The 18811-nt window shown below is 45.8% G+C and overlaps 1 protein-coding gene across 1 annotated transcript in view; it reads right to left on the bottom strand.

The window, feature by feature from the left end:
- The window catches only part of ANGPT1 (angiopoietin 1), a 1261453-nt gene extending 1257080 nt beyond the window's left edge, over positions 1-4373 (bottom strand). The window contains exon 1 of the mRNA XM_078686885.1: positions 3791-4373. Within this exon, the coding sequence (XP_078543011.1) occupies positions 3791-4090 (300 nt within the window). The 5' untranslated portion in view covers positions 4091-4373. The remainder of the gene's footprint in view (positions 1-3790) is intronic.
- Positions 4374-18811: the final 14438 nt, after the last annotated feature.

Below are 18811 nucleotides of genomic sequence, written 5' to 3'. Positions count from 1 at the left end.
TGGCGGCAACAAACGCAGATCGTCTCCGACATTACAGATGTTTACCTCCTCTGTTTACCTGCTCTCTGGGACCACGGAAATATCTCCTGAAAGGTGGAGCGGCGGCTAAAGAGGTTGACAGAAGCTCATATTGCTAAAAAACAGAAACATTCAATGGTACTTTTTGTAAAACGATTGTTGTAAAACGATTGCTAAAAATGAGCAGGAACTGTGCAGGACCTTGTAGCAGAAACGGCCTTGCTGAATTCCTGCACGAGTAAGAAGTTGGCTACAGAAAGCTGACTGACTTGAAATGTATGTAACATGGTTCAAACACTCTGGGTAAGACATGTTTACAGTACTTAACAGAGTCCCGTCTCCTGTAAAATAGCACAAAATATATTCTAACACGAAACACGCAGTGTAAAAAACTCTGTGGTGTGACAAGCAGGCATCTCAGCGATGCTTCAAGGACCCTGCCCCGGCTCCCTGGCAGTTTGCTTTTCACCATGAAGTGCACAAGTTGTGTTTCTCCTCATTTCCTGCAAAGGCAGCGAGAAGTCTGCACAGGCACGGCCGTAGTTCTGCAGAAACCACCCGGCGCACTCGTCGACCGCTCTGTAGTTCTCACTCTACTCAGTCCTTCTATAATTCTGGGACGGTCTGAATAATATACAAGCGAATTTTTGGCACGGTTTAGTTGTTTTTTATTTGAACCCACTTATGGCCTCGCCAGCCGCGAGTAAACTAGCGTTGAGGATTTACAATGTCTGCGTTTGTGAGTTCTTTCGACGCGTTCATCGGAAGCTAAAGTGAAGTGACCCGGTCTGCACCGAACATCATTTCAAGTTCAAGGCAGACGCGGTGATGCGACTCAGTACCACCCCTAGCGGTCAAACGTGGTCGTGACGTCTTCGAAGACAGAATTCAGCTGTCAAAATAGAGTTCAGTGTACAACGGATTGCAGAAGTCGGGATGAGCTGTGCAGACCACATCGTTTCATTATTTAAAACTTTAAATGCATCCTCGAAAACCCCCGACCCCCGTTGTCTCCGTGTAACTTGTTCATAGGCCTCGTGTTCGTTTCCTGAAGAAAATTACAATCTGGCCATGTCAGCCTCACACGCCCCATTCTCAAGCATTCTGGGGCTGCGCCATGGTGACGCACACTACACGGTCGGGCAAATGCATCCGTCAGTGAATGAATAAATGTAGTCTGTGAAGCTAAGAACAAGTCGTAGAACCGGCAGCAGAGAGACATAAATACTTTATTTAGGGGCCACTGCGATGCGCGTAAATTCAGGGTCTGCTTTTAATGTTTACAGTGCGTTTACACATTCTCCTCACAACAATATAGCATCGCTATAGACAGAACAATGAACTAAACAGTTATGCATCACCATTGCAGCTGCGTTTTTTCATCGCCATTTTACCAAAATGAAGACAACGATAATTATTTGCTGTGTGCACGCGGTCCAAAGGTTTCACTTCCAAAAGGCGATGAGAATGTTTCCTAAATGTTGACACAGTGTTTGAGCGGGAGTCTCCAGGAATCAGTGTGCGCGAATGAACAACCTCTAGAGAACGTGTGTAAAAACCAACACTCTGTTCCACAGCCTGCGCTCCTGGGGCATTTTTGCAAAGCAAAAATCAGACGAAAATTTAAGATAGTGTTACCTGAGTCTGTAAAAGTATATACAATACGGTGATATGCAGTCACCAGGGTATATTGCTTAGCATTAAAACGTGATAATGTATGTCCAATAGCCAGGGCCACAGGAATTAGGGGGGGGGGGTAAATTATGCAGCAGGGTTGAGTAAATTATGCGGAAAGAAAAGGAAAAATATGCCGCATAATGAAGCACATTTAACTTCATTATTTTGTCAGTTTAACACTTGTTAACACAGTCTGAGCATTTATTGCACTTCATTAGTACAAGTTTAACAGCCGACATTAGCAAGTGAAAGGTGATCAGTCAAAGGGCCTTCCACAATGCAGCAACACGTGCCCACGTGCCACTGGATTTTTAGTAACGTTTGAATCATTTGAGCTAGATATATATTTGTTTGCTAAAATCTGCAGTTTATGCAGCAGATGATGGATTATGAGATAAAAGCGGTAAATCTATAACTTCAAAAATCGGTGCGGGCCCCAAAGTCGCATAATTCCATCTGCCCAGACAATAACTAAGTGTTTTGCCTTTCTTTAATTCATCTGACAACTGGCAGACCTTAAATAAACCAGTGTTCACTTTCTACAGACTACCGATTTGTGCAGATGTGCAGGGGCGTGCCGTCAAGTGATTTCTTCACACCCTTTAATAGAATCCGACCATGTACTTTATTTACAGTGCTCCGGGTGTGCAGTGTCATGCCTCGCCAGGGAGACAGAAAAGCGGCACTCTTCGATCCATGCACACTCAGGTTATCAGCAGAGAGTGTAAGCAGAGGTGCCTGCAGCAGTGCAAAGACACAGAGAGGTTTGGACCATTGACGCCTGCTGACATTTAATCTGAAGAAGGGCTATGAATAGAAGATGTCAAAATATAAAAATACTTTTCATCTTCACACCCAGTCACTTCGACAGGATAGCGGTGCCAGGGCAGATATTAATTCACTTCAGTGCATCTGGTTCTGCAAGGGTTTCATGACTAATCACGGCACCAGAGGGGCGGAATGAAAAGTGGGTACCACAACACCGGGTGTCAATGAAAACCTCCAATGTGATAGCAAGATGCATGTTTAACCTCAGCATCGTGAGATAAAGGAACATGTTTAACCATAGCACCAGGGTGATAGAATTAAACATGATTAACCACAGCACCAGAGTTATGCCATGGAATACATTGAATTACAGCGCCGCGGTGATAAATAACAGATTTAACCACAGCATCGGAGGATAAAGGAATACGTTTAACCACAACACCGATAGAAGTAAACATGATTAACCACAGCATTAGAGTTATAACAGAGTATATTGAGTTACAGCATCACAGTGATAAACAACTGGCTTAACCACAGCATCAGGGCGATAAAATGAATGCTGAACCACAGCACCAGGGTGGTAAAGAAAGGTGATAAAGAAAAACTGCTTACCACAGCGCCAGGGTAATGACATGGAACACATTAAATCAAAGGACCAGAGTGAAAACAAAATGCATGTTTAACCACAGCATCAGGGCGATACAATGAATGCTGAACCACAGCAACAGGGTGATAAAAGGAAAACTGCTTACCACAGCGCCAGTGTAATAACATGGAACACATTAAATGAGAAGACCATGGTGAACACAAAAGGCATGTTTAACCACAGCATCACGGCGATGAAGGAATGAGTTTAACCACAGCACCAGGGCGATAGAAGGAAACCTGTAACCACAGCGGCAGAGTTATAACATGGTACACAATGAATGACAGCACCATGCTGTAATATACCATGTTTAACCACAGCAAGAAGGTGATAATAAGGAGCAAACAAAAGCACCCAGGTGATAACACGAACATATTTACCCACAGGACCAGGGTGATAGAATGGTACATGGTTAACCACAGAACCTGAGCTCTAGGGTGATGACACGGACACCATCAACCAGCACCAGGGTGATAACACGAAATACAACCAACCACTACAGCAGGTCGATAACCCGGAGCACTTTTAGCCATAGCGCAAGGGTGACAACACTGAGCATGTTGAACCACGGCACCTGGGTAATAACCTCGAACATGGGCACTGTGATAATAGGAAACACAAGCAGAGCGCCACAGCACGGACACATTCACCACTGCGTGTTCACACACAGAGGGGGCTTACTTTCTGCAGCCACTGCGTGTAGTTCTCCATGGCGTGCTCCAGGTGCTGCAGCTTCTGTGCGGGCAGCTCGGGCTCCACGTGCGGGGCGTCCCGCTGCAGCGCGTTGGCGCTGTACTGCTCCGTGGTGGCGCCCTCCCGGCAGCCCGCCTCCTGCTCCGGAAGGATGAAGGTGTATGTGCACTGGCCGTGCTGGATGCGGCTGTACCGCCGGCCGCTGCTGTCCGTGCCCCGCCGCTGGGGGCTGCCCAGGGCGCAGGCAGCCACCGCCGCCAGGGCAGCCAGTGCCAGCCACGCCGTCATCTTGTCCTGAGGGCGCCTCCGTCCGATCCCTGCTCACCACCGCTGGGGAAAACGTGAGACGAGAAGAAACTCCGAGACACGCAGAAGTGGCAGTGCACGTGTTAGTTTTGGCTGCAGCCTGGGTTTATTTCATGGTGCTGCCGGTCCCCCTGTCTGACACGCCATGCACCTATTGCACAGCAGCTGTGATGGATGGCGTCCTCCCCCTGCAGTTCGGCAGGCATGTCCCCGTCATCACAAGTGCATGCCCCAGCCCCGTCTGCAGCAGCGCTGCTCCTTCCTCGCAGACGCAGACCTCTGAGAGCTTTATCTAGGTGCGCCCTGTGCGGCCGCACCGCTCGGTCCTGACAGACCCCTCGGAGCTTCCGTCAGGCCGGGAGCCGCTCGCCTAGCACAGATGACAGGAATGCGTGCCCGAGGAGCCCCTATGCAGGCGGCTCGCTACAGAGGGATCGTTTTACAGACCGGCTGCACCATGACCTCAGTCATGCATGGAGGGCCGGCCCCTATTCCGCACCGCCGCTAAGTGCCCGGGCAGCCCTGCCCTCAGACCACCTCAGCACGCGCCTGTGCTTGACACCAGCGCAGCCCGTGACGCTGTGAGGTCAGCGTGCCCGCACAAGTGCCACTTCATCACTTATTCCAATCAAGCGGCTCCGAACAGCAAAATAACACCACACTCCCCCATCACATTTATATAAAAATATAATTGATGCATGTTTTTCCAAATCAACCTTTCATCCTTTGGGAAATGGGGCTCCGATTTGTTTTCATTTCTGCTACAATCACGTGAAAGACTTTGGTTCATGATTTTACAAGTACTCGGGCAAACACTTTCATGTTTCACCCTTTCATAATCCTGCTTCATTTCCGAAGATTTAGATTTACTGGACACGGGGGGTGTATTTATGTGTAGAGAGATTTTATTCAGAGAATGCAATAATGATTTCCGGGACAGTCCATAAACGTTTTTTTTTTTGGCAGAAAGTCGGCATCAATGCCGTCTGCTTTTCAACAGCAATTAAGTTAATGGTCGTTCTTAATGACATACCCCTGGGCAGTGGAAAAACAAAACGAATGTGGCACCAGCAATTTACGTGCCACTTTCGCAAAAAGCTGAACATGTTAAAGATTGCGATTATCACAGTTGCCAAAAACTGCTGGCAGGTGTATGGCGCTGTAGAAAACAATTTACGTATTTGATAGAGAACTAAAATACTTCCGAATACGTCAATTTTCCTGGCACACTACTTACTCCATGAGTTGACTTATGTCCTTGCAGAGATTGTTGATCTGCCCTGCCGAAAAAATACACCCAATATGGTGCCCAGACTCCCAGAATGCCACAAAAGAGGAACTCACCCTAGTCTCTCTCTAGGTAATTGGTATTTGCCTTCCCATCTGAGGCAGGGAAATTTATTTCTAATATTTTGGTTTTAATAATATCTTTTGTGCCACTTGGCAATATCTCTTGTATCTAACCCCAGAGGCCAGTTATAGTGGCTTCATTTTATTGGTATTGGTCTAACCTAGGGTGACCAGTTATAGTGGCTTCATTTTATTGGTATTGGCCTAACCTAGGGTGACCAACTGGCATGGGTGCAAATTCAGGACAGCAAGTGTAAAAATTCAGGACAGTGTCAACATTTAGGACAAAAATTCAGGACAGAAGGTCAAAATTCAAGGCAAAACTTCGGGACAAAAGGTAAGTTTTACAGATACTTTTATACTATCGTGCAACTACCTCTAATGTAAGTCAATAGACAACCACTTAAGTGCAAGTCAAAATAAGTTTATATCAGTTTGAGACAATCATGCACTCCACGGTTTTTCGGTATGCGTGCAGCTTTGAGCAAGTGTCCAGGTCTTTTTGTGGTATTTCATATGATAATAAATTATTTGTATGGTAACTGCACTGGGTTGTCCAGTCTGATATTTTGTTCACAACTCATGGTCCAGAGCAGGCATGTTTGGTGAGGGAAGTGGTTAGAAAGATCTGTTCAGATAGATTGTGTTACTAGCATCTCATATCTAAGTGCCATAGTGTTTTTTTTTTGCAGAGTTTTATATAGCGCGAACTAAACCCAGGCGCGCAACACCCATTGGACTGAAAAGGCTTCAGTCTCCAGTCATGTGTGGCAGCCCGGAATGAGACAGCTTCTGGGCACACACACAGCCGCACCCCAGCACTTCACAGGTCTTTTAAAGACCTTTTGCTTGCTAATGAGGCTTTGATGTCCCGCCCCTGCTTAGACCCCCAGCAGCTTCTGTGAAAGTTGGCCTGTACACCGGGTTATGTGTATGTTTCCTAAATGCTATCACACATTGTTACTTAATAGATTGATAAACACAGTGATATGTGAATTCATGAAACTTCTTTTTAATTGTCTTTTTTTCTGTTTTCTCACAAATACTATATTGTTTTTTTCCTTTTTTTGATAATTTGTACACTTTTTTTTAACAATAATTCATAAAAATTCTAAACATAAATATGCACCTAATCACAATAGTTTATGATACATGTTCTAGTACATATGTCAACAATTGATTTTCATCGCCAAATACAAAACCGAATCCGAGCCCCTGCAGCTCCAGAGTGGAGCTTTTGCTTGAAGTTCAGCCCCCCCCTGAAATTTTTTTCTTAGCCCCCCCCCCCGAAATTTGACTCTGGTTGCACCTCTGACTAGACCCAAACCGAATCGGGTATCAGAGCGCTTCACATAGCCCCAGTTACGTTACATGAGGACACACATTCATTTTAGGCACGGGGAGATTAAGTGATTTGCCCAGAATCACAGGAGGTTTTGGCGTCGTTACCAAGACTCGAACCCAAATCCCCAGGTCCGAGGTCGAGTGCCCTAGCCGTTAGGCCAACCAAAGGGGGGATTGCTGATGAACCCACTATAGGGAACGCATTATGGATGTTTTAGCAAGTGGAACTTAAAATATGGAATCTGACTTTGCTTATGAGAGCTTTGCAGAGAGTTACACAAGCTGACGGAAGTCAAAAAGGTGCTTTTCCCTGCAGCTTTCTTAAAGAGAGCACGGTCAATACAGTGCTACATAGTTTATTTTTGATGCCTTGCCTATTGCTACAAACACAATATATATCTCAAGAACAGCTCATGGGTCTATGAGGCTCTCCCTAAAACCTCACACCCAACACAAAACATGCAAATAATTAAAATTTCTAGTGTAACATTCAAATAACACTTGGGTGTCACTCAAAATGTCATATGCATGATGTATAGCTCCCACACATAAGCACTCAGCATATACAGATTAGTCACACATAGGCAAGGGAGTAGCCAGAACATTTAAAGACCTCCCACTTTAAACGAAAGCTCTTATGGCACCAAGAAAGCAACGCAAGTCATCAAAACCCTCCCAAGAAGAGTTCTATTGTCCAAGGATCTAGCCATTCATCCTTCCATCAAACTCTTGATGTCCACCATTTCAAATTTACATCTGTCATCTATTAATTCTTTAATTCATCATTCAGTCTTTCACCATTCATTCTGTCCTTCCATCTGTGTGCCCATCCATATCCAAACCTTTTCAACCATTTGCAAACCTATCCATCATCTATACTTTCATCCATCATTTCACTCATCCATCCCTTTAGGCAACCTTTCATTCATCCATCCACCCATTTACCCAATCCATCCTTTCACTCTTCCACCCATCCATCCATTCACTCATCCATCCAACCATTTACCCTTTTACCCAAGCCATCCTTTCACTCATCCATTTACTCTTCTACCCATCCATTCACTCATACATCCAACCATTTACCATTTCACCCATCCAGCTATCCTTTCCCTTACTCATCCATCCATCCAGTCACTCATCCGTCCACCCATTCACCCTTTCACTCATCCATCCATACCTCCTTCCAGCTCTCCACACTCCCTTTTACTCATGTATGCTTTCTTTCACTCATCCATCTTTACATTCTTTTTTCACTCATCCATGCACCCATTCGCCCATCCATTCTGCCAATCATTCATCCATGCTTTCACTCATCCACCCATCCATCCTCCCTTTCCCTCTCCATTCCACTTTCACTTAGCCACCCATCCTTTCATCCACCCTTCACCCATCCGCCCACCCATCGACCCAACCATCCAGATGCAGACTGAAGAGGCCCATCAAGAATTTCACCCTCACTGAAATTCCTAAAGCAAGGAGTGGGTGGCGTGGTTCACTATGCCCCTGCATATAGGCAATCTGAAAACTTGGAAGTCATGAGTCATACATGATGCACAGTGCCAGGACGTGAGGTGACTGTGACATGGTGTTGTTTACTGGGATGAAAAAACTGGTGGTCTCTCCAAGGAGCCTGTCTGATGTAATTCGGGTGTGGCTTAAAACACCTTAGCTAACAATATGTGCTGATCATAATGTGCCGCCCGACTGATATTTTGCTGCTTCTATCATTGCATCCAGTTTCATTAGCGCTACAACAAGCCATGACTATTGGTTTTGTCAATGGATGTTAGTTCCATAAAATAAATAAAAAAGCAGCAACTATGGCTTCTTTGTATATAATATTAAAAATGCTATCATCTCTGAAATTATGAGACTGTGTAAGAACTATAACCTCTTCTTTTAAACTTTGTACATTTGTTTTGTACATTTATTCTATCTAACCCTAACAGAATGCCCTGCCCTAGACCATGGCAGGAGGAGGCCCACCACACACTGCAACACCCCAAACTGGCCCATTGTCCTTCTGTATGTGACAATCAGCCTGCATACAGAATGACAAAGGGCGGGGTGGGGCTGCTCTTGTGCTTCAAGAATGAGTGCGATGCGGCCCCATCAGGGAGCTGAGGCCTCTTGCAGGGGAACAACTCTGTTCCCTGCAAGGCCCAAAATTACTGACAAAAGGCGTCCGTAAAAGGGGTCATCACGGACAATGGGCGTGAGGTACAAATTAAGGACGGTCCGTGAAATTTACGGACGATTGGTCAACCTAGTCTGACCGGCTGCTTGGCAGTCTGGACCCATACTCCCTTAGCGACTCGCCTGACGTCCATTACAGAATCTAAATATTTCCCATTTCTTTTGTTATTACAAATATTAGGGGAATATTTTTTTATTAATACTGTTTCATGCAAGTTTTCAGTGCGTTACATTTGAAAAACAATCAATCATTCAATCCTTTATTTCGGCAAAGTGCCATAAAGCACGTAAAATATGATACATCGGTACAGTAAGATAATTTAAAATCATCTCAATAAATAATGTTAGGAAAAATCCAATAGAAAACAAAAAAAATACATAAGATTCAAGCATTCTGCTAGTAATCCAAGTTCATAACGAAAAAGGACATCATAACATTCTTATAACAGCAACCAATTTCATGGTACAGACCTGGATGCATCCAAGTCCCCCAAGCCTAGTCCAGTGCCAACAGAGTAGCCCTCTTCTGTCTACATCTCAACATATGTAGTAAGAAACGGGAGATAGAAAATACAATTGGATGTGTATGTATTTGATTGAAGAATACTTAATACAATTCTACAGTCCCTAGTACCCAGGTTGTGGCACAACAGCATTATCCATTTCCTTCAATAAGCATGGTAGTATGGACAGAAGAACAGTACATGATCAAGGCATTTCTTTGCCTCAGGGCAGGAGGGGCAACTCATATCTGAATCAGAACACACCCCCAAACTCCCACCATGCTGATATCAACGCGGCCCTCAATCACAGCACAGACCAAACTTTTTGGCCCGTGGGAAAATGTTTGCAAGTACCCATGTGCTAGACCTTTCCAGGGGCCGCAGACCTTGTTGAATTCATTGGGGCATGCTTGACATTCAATATCTGTTCCTCTAGGGGTGGGCATCCATGTTAGCTTCCCATTTATACACAGCGTTGGGGTGGCAGTATTCCCACATGTGTTTACGACATCCCGTCTGGCTACTATTACGGCAATATTGCAAAAGAGGAGCACATATCTATCTAAAGTTTGTTGCCCCCACCCCCTCGACAAATTGCCAGCATAACCACTCTGGGGTTGAACTCCAGCGGCTGCTCCAGGGCCTGTGATATCCTGCACTGGTTCCCCTTCCAGAACGGGCATAACTTCTGGCATTCTCATAGTCTGCCTATGAGTGTACCTTGCTGCATGCACCCTCTCAGACATCTATCAGTTGCAGTCTTACCCCTTGCTAACTGTGTAGTCCTGGTGTAATATGTTCTATGCCGTATTTTAAGGTGGAAAATTCTGAATCCTGCTCTGACCGCCACTTCCACTGGGTAGCGGCATATATCTCCCGATTCATCATCCATAGTCTATCAAGATCTTCCTGCCATCTGTCCCGCAGCGCGCTCAGTCGGGGGTACTGTTAGCCAACAGTGTGCTATATTTCATTGATATGGTATGGTTGTGCAGTGGGGCCCCCAGCACTTTGTATTCCAGTGGGCCATCTTCTGCCACTTCAACCGATGGGTCTATGCATGCCCGCAAGATGTGACTCACTTGTATGTCTCATAGGTATTGGCTGCCGTTAACTCAAATTGTGGGTAGAGGTCTTCAAAATTCATCATGCTCTCTCTATCCATAAGCCATCCTTCTTTGATATCCCCAACATGTACTATTTCCTGCATCCTTTGACCCTCTGCAGGAGGAAAGGCTGTTGTATCCAATAGTGGTGTTTCCAGAGTGACTATATCTTGCCATCTTATCTTTTTTGTTTACCCTCTCCATGCCTTAATCGCCATCGCCATAAGGGATGGCATTGAGTTCAGTTTCCCTTTCCCATATAGCCTCCTGAAATAGCCCAGTGGGTCCATGGCTCATCTTTCTGCCACTAGAAATGGCTCAATCTGTTCCCCGAATGACCAATTATTTAGTACTACTAACTGGATCTTCCAATAATAGAGGCATACGTTGGCTAGGGTTAATCCCCCCATCAAAGGTTTTTCTAGTCAATGTTGCCAGTGCTTAACACAACATACACCATCACATAACATACGCCTAGTTAGAATATCCACCTTCTTGAAGAACCATTGGAGGATCTCAACGAGAACTCAGAGAGAATTCTAGAGGGTGTGGAGGAACTTAGGCAAATACATGATTTTGTATAGGGTTGTGTAACCCATTAGGGATAGCTTTAGCTTGCGCCAGTAATCTACATCTCGTTTATACTGCTCACCTCGTCTACCCAAGGCATTGTTGAAAAATAGTTGTTGGTCTCTCATAATGTGGATCCCCAAGCAGCGGAACTCTGCTCTTTGGTGAGTATTGGGTATTGCCAACCCACCCTAGACCTCCATCCCACAAGAGAGTACAAACAGGATTTATCCCTGTTGTTGGACCTGGCCCTCGCTGCAGGGTCATCCCCAAACGTTTTGCCTTCTTCCTCCTGCTTTTTGCTGAATTAGTTTTTGTTGACTTTAGGGCTATGCACACTTTACCACTGCTAACCAGTGCTAAAGTTTTTGTGTTCTCTTCTTAAAACATGGTAGAATTAGCTTATAACCAAATGTTATATTTAATTTACTCATAGTTCATTACATGTGCCCAGGGCCTGTAAATTAAGGGGCATATTTATTTATCGTTCATGCAGCTCAGCACAGCAAGCCACCTAGTTGCGCTGCACGAAACGGAAAGGTCAGGAATGTGCTGTATTTAACATAATACAGCACATTCCTGTCCTTTCCTTTCTCTGGTTGCCTTTTGCCTGCCTAGTTTCAATGCAGGAACCCTTGCACTGTGGTGCAAGTGTATCTGCATTGCAGACAGGATTGCTTTTGTGCAAGAAATAAACATATTTCTCATCATTCTGCCTCCCCAGAGACCGTGTAGAATTTTTGGGGCATTGCCAGTGTTGGTAAATCTGGGGATTCACCAAAATTCATGGGTCAATTTTAGGGAACACCTAAGGTCCAACCAGTGAGGCAAAGTAATGCAACACAGCAGTTTGCACTGCGTTTGTTACTCTGGATTTATCATGCCATACCGGGTCATGCAAGGTGGCAATGCTTGGGTTTATGAATCCGACTTAGGCTTTGTGTCGCACTTGCACCCCCTTTAATGGCGAAAGGGAGGCACAAAACCTTCATAAATATGCCCCTCAATGCTACTAGTGAGCCTGCAGCACTGATTGAGCCACCCTCTTAAGTAGCCCTTTATGCATGTCTCGGGACTGACATTGCAGAGACTGTCTGTGCAGTTTTAAACCGACATGTCGACCTGTCAAAATAAACAATTTGTCAGGTTCAAAACTTCCTTTTTAATACATATAAATCATCCCTAGGGTAGGACCTGGTCAATCTAAGGGCAGGGTGCAGTGTATTTAAAATGTTGGACATGTTCTTTCAAGTTTTACATTTCCTAGTAGGGAAATACTCTTGAAAAGGGGTTTCACTACTGAAAGACCTATCGCTCCTATAGGATAACATTGAAGTTGACTTATAACATTTTATAAGTGTAATTTCCAAATGGAAAGGGATAACCCCTTCAAATTTAGTGTCTCTGGAATCAGAATTTAAAATCCTAACTTATGGTGAAGTCAGAAGATTGCAATTCTGACAATGCCACTTTAATAAAGTTGGAATTTTCTTACCGTAGCTATTTGGCGCCTGCAGACTGTCACTTATTACATGGCTGAGTATAGTTGGCAGTTGGGCTTTGTGTATTCCCCTTAGGCAACAACACACAATAGGGAGCTTAGGTGCAACTGAATGGGCCATCACAGGGAGGATGGGAGGGGTTGCTGAGCAAAGCCTTCCTTACTCTTGAATAGGATGTGTCCTGCCTCCACACAAAGGGCTTAATCACCCCGCATTGTCACTTTAGCCAGCTTGGAGTCATGGCAGAGGAGGTAGGGAATTCCCTGCACTTCAAAGCCACTGTCTAAAAGCTTCTCTCACTTTTCAGAACCAGGGCACCAGTGTATAACGGAAGGACCGCAGACACCAGCTCTTCAATATACTTCTGGACCTGTGGATACTCTACAAGGAAGGTCTGCTGTGCTGCTGAAAGGACTGTCACCATGCTAGACTGATAATCTGAAGGAGCAGCTGCTCTGTTCTGCTGACCTGCTGCCCTCTTGTCTGGGGAGGAAGACCTGGCTCTGCAACCCATCTTGGACCCAAGACCCCAGAGTGACTCAAAAGACTCATCTGCTGGCCTCCTGATGTGAGCCTCGGGGACATACAAGGCTCTCATACAGCTCCTGGACCCATCTTCAATGAGTTCCTGACCCTTATGAGGTGCCTCTCAGGTCCTTGGTGTGGCTCTCTAGCTCTGTGGGCTTTTCAAAACTGCAAACTGGCCTATTCACACCAGAACCACAATACTCACTCCAAATATCAATGTGAGCAGCCGCAGGTCTGTCTCTTCACATAGCAAGTATCACACCCTCAGAGGACCGCCAGCCTGAAGTACTAGCCCGTCCTTTGGGGACGCCCGACCTGCTCCTCGCACCACTTTGATCACTGCCAGCGATGCTCTCCTTGATCCTGGTGACTTTCTTCAACACAAACTGGACTCTGGCACCAAACCTGAGAACATAAACTTTCAGCTAGACTAACCTGGGACTGTGTCCGACCTGCGCTCCATTGCGGTTAGTCTGAACATTTGAATTTGGCCCATTTCAGCGTTAGTCTTTGAAGTAAGGAGACTTCAAAGAAAGGTCTTTGTACTTCACAAGACCCTTCACCTCCTGCCTCTGGCTCCAGATGTACTACAAGGGGGGTATGGAGCTCTTTGTGTGGGGACACCCACAACCCTATTCAGGTGCAAGTGTCAGCTCCTCCCAATACTCTAGCTCGGGAAGGCTAATTGGCCTGGTGATGGACCATCCGGATATGCAGGGGCACACTTTATGTCCCTTTGTATTGGACTGTCCAGAGTGAATTCACAAAGCCTGTTAGAACTGGGGGTCTCTAGTTGGCAGAGGTAGGTACCACTGTCCAAATAGGGACCCTTGCTTCTAGTCAGGGTAAGGAGGAAACCCTCTGAGATAACCCCTGCTCACCCTCTAGGTAGCTTGGCACGAGCAGTCAAGGCTAATCAGAAGGCAATGTGTAAAGTATTTGTACCAACACTCACAATAACACAGTGAAAACACCACAAACTGACTCCACAACAGTTTAGAAAAATAAAGGTATTTAATCTAAACTACACAAGACCAAAATGACAAAAATCCAACATACACAGTTCAAGAATATGGTTGCGATAAAGTTCTTTAGGTTGCGATAAAATAATCCACAGTTGTGTGAAAAATTCACAGTTGCGACCCGTTTAGCCAACAGTACCTTTAAGTGCGACAAAGTTCCAAAAGCAGAAGCTGGTGCGGTGGAAAACAAGCGATGCGTTGCTCCTGAGACCTTGGAGAGGCGTTGGCAACAACCCCGCTGCAGCAGCGGGCGTGTTGCGATGAATCCGGTCTGTATGGGGAGGAAGGCCACTTGTATGGATTCCGGTGCGTAGGTTCCGTAGGAAGTTTGTTCTCGCAAAGGCACGATGCGACGATCTTTGGAGTTGCGACGATCTCGGGGGCGACAATGCGCAGACCAGCGGTGATCTCTCTCACAGCTCCTCGATGCAATGGCTTCGGCGATGACACTTGCAGCGAAGTGATGCGGTCCACAAGCAGGCGGTGCGACGATCTCACCCAGCGACGACAGGCTCTGCGACAGCACTCGCAGCGTTGTTAGACTTCCCTTACCGATCGGGTGCGTCCCGCAAACGAAGGATGAGACGGCTCTGACAGCGGCAACAGGCGCTTCGTAGCGGCTGGAATTTCCTCGCACTGTCGGGGATGCACTCCGCAGCGAGCGATGCGTTAACTTTTCTGTAGCAAAGTCTTTAAATCTTGGTTTCCAGCTTCCCAGCACAGGTACAACTTCCAGATGCACCACACATGGGCCACGCACACCAGGAAGGACAGAACTCTCTCAGTAGAGCTCAGGGGAAGCTGAGGGGTGAAGTCCTTTTGTTCCTGGGACTTCAAAACAGGGAGCCAGCTCTTCTCAGGCCCTTGGATATTCCTTCAAGCAAGGGGACACAGCACAAAGCAAAGTCCTTCCCCTCTCCTTGGCAGCAAAGCAACAGCAGGGCAATCCAGCAGAGCAACAGCTGGACAATATTCCTTCTTCAGTTTCAGCTTTCTCCTTGGCAGAGGTTCCTTCTTGATTCCAGGATGATCTAATTTTCTGTTATCAGGGGTCCTGTACTTATACCCCTAAAATTCTTTGTTCTCTTTGTGCAAGTGGGCCCTGAGACCGGTCTGAACCAGTTCTGGGTGTTTCTTGAGCACTTTGTTTTCCTGGCTTCTCCTTTCCTTTCAGAGTGAGGGGCAGGGTCGTCAGCCGCCCAGCAGGAGGTGGAGCCAGCATTGTGGAAGGCAGGCACAGCCCTATTCAGGCCCAGGTGCTATCTCCTTCCACCACTCAAGTTGCAAATGCAGTCATTCAGCCTAGGGCTGACTCAGCCAGCCTCCTGGGGAATCCCCAGCCCCTGTCACTCTCAAACCAGACAGTCAATACACAAACAGGCCAAGGCACACAGAAAGGTCAGACAAGAGAACAGCAGCTTTCTAAAAGTGCTGTTCTCAAACACAGGAGTTAAAAACCATCTTTCCAAAAAGATGTGTAATTAAATTCTGAGTTCAGGGATACCAGACTTTTATGTCCTATCTTGCTTCTATGGGAAGATATGCTGGTAGCCACTGTAGCCAGCATCTCCCATGATAGCCTATGAAGCAAGATAGCCTTTGAGCAGTGAAACACGAAAATGGCTGTAATTCACTACCAGAGCATGTCACTTGCACAAGTACATGCTCTACCTTTCACATACACGGCACCCTGCCCAAGGGGGTCCACTGGGCCTTCCATGGGGGTGACTAATGTGCACAGAAAGGGAAGGGTTAGGCCTGGTCAGTGGGGACACTGACCAGAAGGACATGGCAGTTCACAGACTGCACACAGGGACTGCAGTGGCAGGCCTGAGACACCATTTTAGGGCTACTCATGTGGGTGGCACAATCAGTGCTGCAGGACCACTAGTAGCATTTGTCGTCACCAGCCCTGGCACGCTCGGTGCACTTTACTAGGGACTTCTTGGTAATACAAATATGCCAATCATGGATAACCAATTACAATACAATTTACACAGAGAGCATATGCACTTTAGCACTGATCAGCAGTGGTAAAGTGTGCAGTGTCCTATTGCCAACAGCCACAGGTCAGGAAAAATAAGGGAGGAAGAAGCGAAAAGTTTGAGGATGAACCTGCAAGAAGAGCCAGTTCCAACAAAGCCCAACTGTCATCTAACCCAGACATGTATTTTAGGGACAGGCAGAGGCACAGAATTGATACATTAAGAAAATGCCAACTTTCTAAAAGTGTCATTTTCAGACCTACAATTTAAAAACCCAACTCAGTAAAAGAAATTGTGAGTCCAGAGACGCCAAACCCCAATTTACTATCAGGTCCCAAATGGAAGCTACAATTGTAACATGTTACAGGGCAGTTCCAATGCTAACCTATGGGAGAGACAAGCCTTGCTGTAGTGAAAAATAAATTTAGCAGTTTTTCACTACCAGGACATCTAAAGTCAAAAGTACATGTCCTACCTTTTAAATACACTGCACATTGCCCACGGGGCTACCTAAGGCCTGCCCATGGGGCTACCTATGGCCTACCTTACGGGTGGTTTACATGTAAGAAAAGGAAAGGTTTGGGCCTGGCAAGTAGGTGTATTTACCAGGTTGACATGGCACGTTAAAGCTGCACACACAGGCTATCTAACGGAGGGCCTGGGACAGGTTTGAAGCGCTACTCATGTGAGTGGTACAATCAGTGCTGCAGGCCCACTAGTAGCATTTGATTTCCAGGCCCTGGGCACACATAGTGCACTGTACTAGGTACTAGGTACTCAGTAGTAAATCAACTATGCCAATCATGGAGAAACCAAATGCCAATACATTTTAGACACAACGTACATGCACTTTAGCACTGATAAAGTCAGCAGTGGTAGAGTGCCTAGAGAACTAAAAACAGCAAAAACAAAATTCAGCACAAATCAAAAACAGTAGGCCAGAAGCAAAAAGGCTGGAGAAACCACACCAAAAGATGCAAGGTCTAACAATTTGTGTGCCTCGTCACCCAAGTAATTGGGACTCAGGGGCACAGATAAAAGCCTATGTGAAAGAAAGACATCTCGGTAGGCTGTGCTCATGAAGCTCCTCTTTACTGGCTCAAAGTTCATAGGTCAAGAGCTAGAGGATTTAGAAAAAAAGCCAGTAGAAAACAAAAAAATTGATGGCTCCTGCACAATCTTTTTCCAGAGGTCAGGGGTTTGGATATAGGATGGCATTTGGCCCAGGAACATCCAGAGGAACTGACCAGCACCTTTTGGGGCAGAGGTACCTCTGTTTTTGAGAAGTTCCCATTCTGGTATCTTTCAACATCCACTCCCCCAACAACCTCCAAAGTCCTGACTATGCTACAAGATCTCCAGTCGGAGGAAGAGGGTCTTGTTCAAGGAGATTTAGCAACATTTAGTGACAGATGTTTTGGCAATAGGGATTTGTATCAATAGGGTATCTAATACATTGTCTTATTTAGCCACCTCCCTATTCTCATCAGAGACCTCTACCTAACTGTTCAATTTGCTGTTATGAGCCTTTTGAAAACTTACTTTGGTATTACTTAAATCTTCACAGGATACACAATTAAACTGGGGGAAACTCGTTATTAATGAGGAGAGAAATGCACAATCTGTATTTTAATGTGTGCCAGACCCTGTTTGGTGGGCCACACGTCAGACGAGGCTGCTGGGCCTAAACGATGGTGGTTAAGATTGTTTGCCACTGGTGTTCTGACGTCCATTATACTTTGGCTCAACATTCTCAGTCAGACACACCCTTTACGTATTTGACTCTCAGGGTAGAGAGAGTGAGGGGGTCAAAAACTTCTCTGTAACATTATTTGGGACAAGAGCTCATGACTCAACAGCCAATCTACACACACAACAACAAATTGTCCAGACTCACCACTTTACTTACACAGCATAACATGATACTACACAGTGTAATTAGAGGTTTTGGACACAGGGATGTAAACCCTTTTACATTCTTCAGTGAGCAGCTACACCCTTTCATCACTCCTACCCTGCTTATCCAGTTTCCTAGTGTCTAAAATCCCTGGCATGTTACAGGGACCAAGGCACTGATTAGACACACTTGAAGTTCTCCAAAACATTAGGCAAAGGTGCAGTTCTTCAACCACAAATGCACACAATAGTTCAGCTTGCCTTCATCAATTTACAGATCACTCCTAGAATCAATCTCTTGCAGTCAGTTGGTTTCTCTGGGTGTTCCTTGTGTCAGACACACTCTGGGCTTCATCTCCTGGACAATCTCTGCTCATGCGGGGCCAGGTTCACTACTTTCCTCTCTCAGAAGGCAGACATGCTTCTAGCTTCTAGCAGACCTTCACCCCCTCCAACAGAAAGTGCAGACTTTAGGTGATGCTTCCTCACCTCTGGGAGACTGGCTGTTAGGCAGACACTAATCCTGGTCACACAGCAGCCCTTCGAGTACTCTGTAGAGCCCTCACCTGGTCATGAGGATCTTAGAACTAGAACAATGTGGGGTGGTTTGGATTCCATTTGCACATACATTTCACAGACAAGGGAATGTGGATCCACTGTTTTGTGTTGTTTTTTTCCAAATGTTATTTTCTGGATGCTCC

This window comes from Lissotriton helveticus, chromosome 4_1, assembly GCF_964261635.1.
Source record: "Lissotriton helveticus chromosome 4_1, aLisHel1.1, whole genome shotgun sequence".
In the NCBI taxonomy this organism is placed as follows: domain Eukaryota; kingdom Metazoa; phylum Chordata; class Amphibia; order Caudata; family Salamandridae; genus Lissotriton; species Lissotriton helveticus.
Note: the sequence above shows the minus strand (reverse complement) of the source record. Positions and strands in the feature narration are given on the sequence as shown.